The 1,968-nt window shown below is 41.4% G+C and overlaps 2 protein-coding genes across 3 annotated transcripts in view; one reads left to right on the forward strand and one right to left on the reverse strand.

The window, feature by feature from the left end:
- FKBP9 (FK506 binding protein 9) overlaps positions 1–969 on the forward strand; it is a 53,886-nt gene extending 52,917 nt beyond the window's left edge. Inside the window, exon 13 of the mRNA XM_018571416.1 lies at positions 956–969. The gene's annotated coding sequence lies outside the window, so the exon portion shown is untranslated. The remainder of the gene's footprint in view (positions 1–955) is intronic.
- The window catches only part of NT5C3A (5'-nucleotidase, cytosolic IIIA), a 41,237-nt gene that overhangs the window by 7,010 nt on the left and 32,259 nt on the right, over positions 1–1,968 (reverse strand). For both annotated transcript variants that reach the window (XM_018571435.1, XM_018571428.1), the window contains exon 5: positions 1,885–1,968. This exon ends at the window's right edge or, in 1 of these variants, runs on beyond it. In XM_018571435.1, coding sequence (XP_018426937.1) covers positions 1,885–1,968 — 84 coding nt within the window. The remainder of the gene's footprint in view (positions 1–1,884) is intronic.

Genomic DNA, 1,968 nt, shown 5'->3' on the forward strand with positions numbered 1-1,968 from the left:
GGGCAGCGTGTAATGACTCAACAACCAGCTTCCTTATACTGGAAGTTTTGGTAGTGGGAAAAGCATCGGGAGCATTTGTCTGAGTACTCGCCCAAATACTCGGTATCAGCACTGGAGCCCGCTTTCTGGCCAATAAGGAAGCTGGGGGGCGGGTAACGACTCTTTGCCAGGCTTCCTATTTAGCCAGCTGCCCGGCCAATCAGAAAGTCGGGGGGGGGGGGTCATTACCTGCCCACTGACTTCCTGATTGGCCGGGAAGCTAGCTCCATGCTCCCTGGTGACTCCTTCCTGGTCGATCAGGAAGTCGGGCGGCGTGTAATGACTCAACAACCAGCTTCCTTATACTGGAAGTTTTGGTAGCGGGAAAAGCATCGGGAGCATTTGTCTGAGTACGAGTACTCGCCCAAATACTCGGTATCAGCACTGATACGAATACTAGTATCGATATCGGTGCATTTCTAATCTGACGTTTTGGTAAGGGTTAGGTTGCTGGTGCCAAGCCTTTGGCCTTTGGGGCCCTGTAGATGTCTGTGTTTCTCTTGTCGGGGTGCGAACTAAGGCCAGTGAAGGAAAATATTCGTTAGACTGAGTTCTAGTAGGTAAAGAGCATCGTTGGTCAAAAAACAAAAACAATTATATACCTGGAAGGGATTTTCTCAAGTAAGCTTTGATTGCTGTATTAAAAAACAACTCCAGTATGTATTCCTATTACAATGCCGATGTTATAACAGGAGAGGATATATGCTGGGACTTCACAACTCCTTTACATAGCTTGGTTTACATCCTTCACACTAGCTTACATTTTTTTCTGATCTGTCCACCCCTTTTTTTTATTCTGCTGATTTTTAATAATGGATCTTGCTCAGAGAAATATCAAATGTGTCACAAGTAACTCTACGGGGGTTGTAGGGAGCACAAATGTAGACATATTTACTTTATAAAGAGGCCGATGCAGTGATTTTAAGCAGTCTCATGTAATGCATCTCCCACCTGACTGTCTCCTTTTGCAAATCTTTGGTCTCCAACAACTACCATGTCTGCAGTTGCTGACAATCTCTTGCAGCATTGCCTTTTGTCTCAGACAATCTCCTGCAGCATGTCTGCAGTTTCTGGCAATCTCTTGTAGCATGTATGCAATCTCTGCCAATATTTTGTAGCATGTCTGCAATCTCTGACAATCTCCTGCAGCATGTCTGCAGTCTCTGACCATCTCCTGAAGCATGTCTCTGACCATCTTTTGTAGGAATGCCTGTAGTCTTTGACCATCATCTTTATATTGCATGTCTGCAGTCTCTTGACAGCTTTTTGCAGCATTATATTCAATGAATACTTTGTGCAACCCTTTGTGGATGTACTAGGGCACTCTTGAGGCCCCCTATATCAAGAAAGGTGACCACCACTGGGTTAGGTTCTGTATATAAGGCAGGTTTTACATAAATTAGAAAGAAACCCAACTAGGCATGTACAGAGAGCAACACTGAAAACACAGGGCTGTTGCCACAGACAAAGAATCCTCTACTTTCCTTGATATGTTGTAATGTTTCAGTCAGTCACTGGATTTATTCAGTAATATTACATTAAAATGTAAAAATCAATTTCAATCCACCAGCAATCACCTACTAGCAGCTTTATATTCTGGACAAGGTCAAATTAAATTTAAAAGCAAATATCTGAATTGTTTATTATAATAACATTTGTAAATGACTTGCACGTCAGTGATCTTGGTTACTGTAAAATCAGCCACATCTCCATTATACATAATGAGGGATGTTTAATATTGTAACTCAAACACATTATTTTTTGGCTTCTTAGTAAACTATACCAGAGAACTACAGTGCTGCCCTAATTTGAATAACATATAGTAAAATTAAGTAAGAAACTTGCCATTCAATCATGTATGGATATTTTTCTTTGATTGTAAGGTCGGGGTCAATTTCAATTGCATAATACTTGTCTTTCAGTTTATTA

The sequence above is a fragment of the Nanorana parkeri genome, unplaced genomic scaffold (assembly GCF_000935625.1).
Source record: "Nanorana parkeri isolate BGI_ZX_2015 unplaced genomic scaffold, ASM93562v1 scaffold41, whole genome shotgun sequence".
In the NCBI taxonomy this organism is placed as follows: Eukaryota; Metazoa; Chordata; class Amphibia; order Anura; family Dicroglossidae; genus Nanorana; species Nanorana parkeri.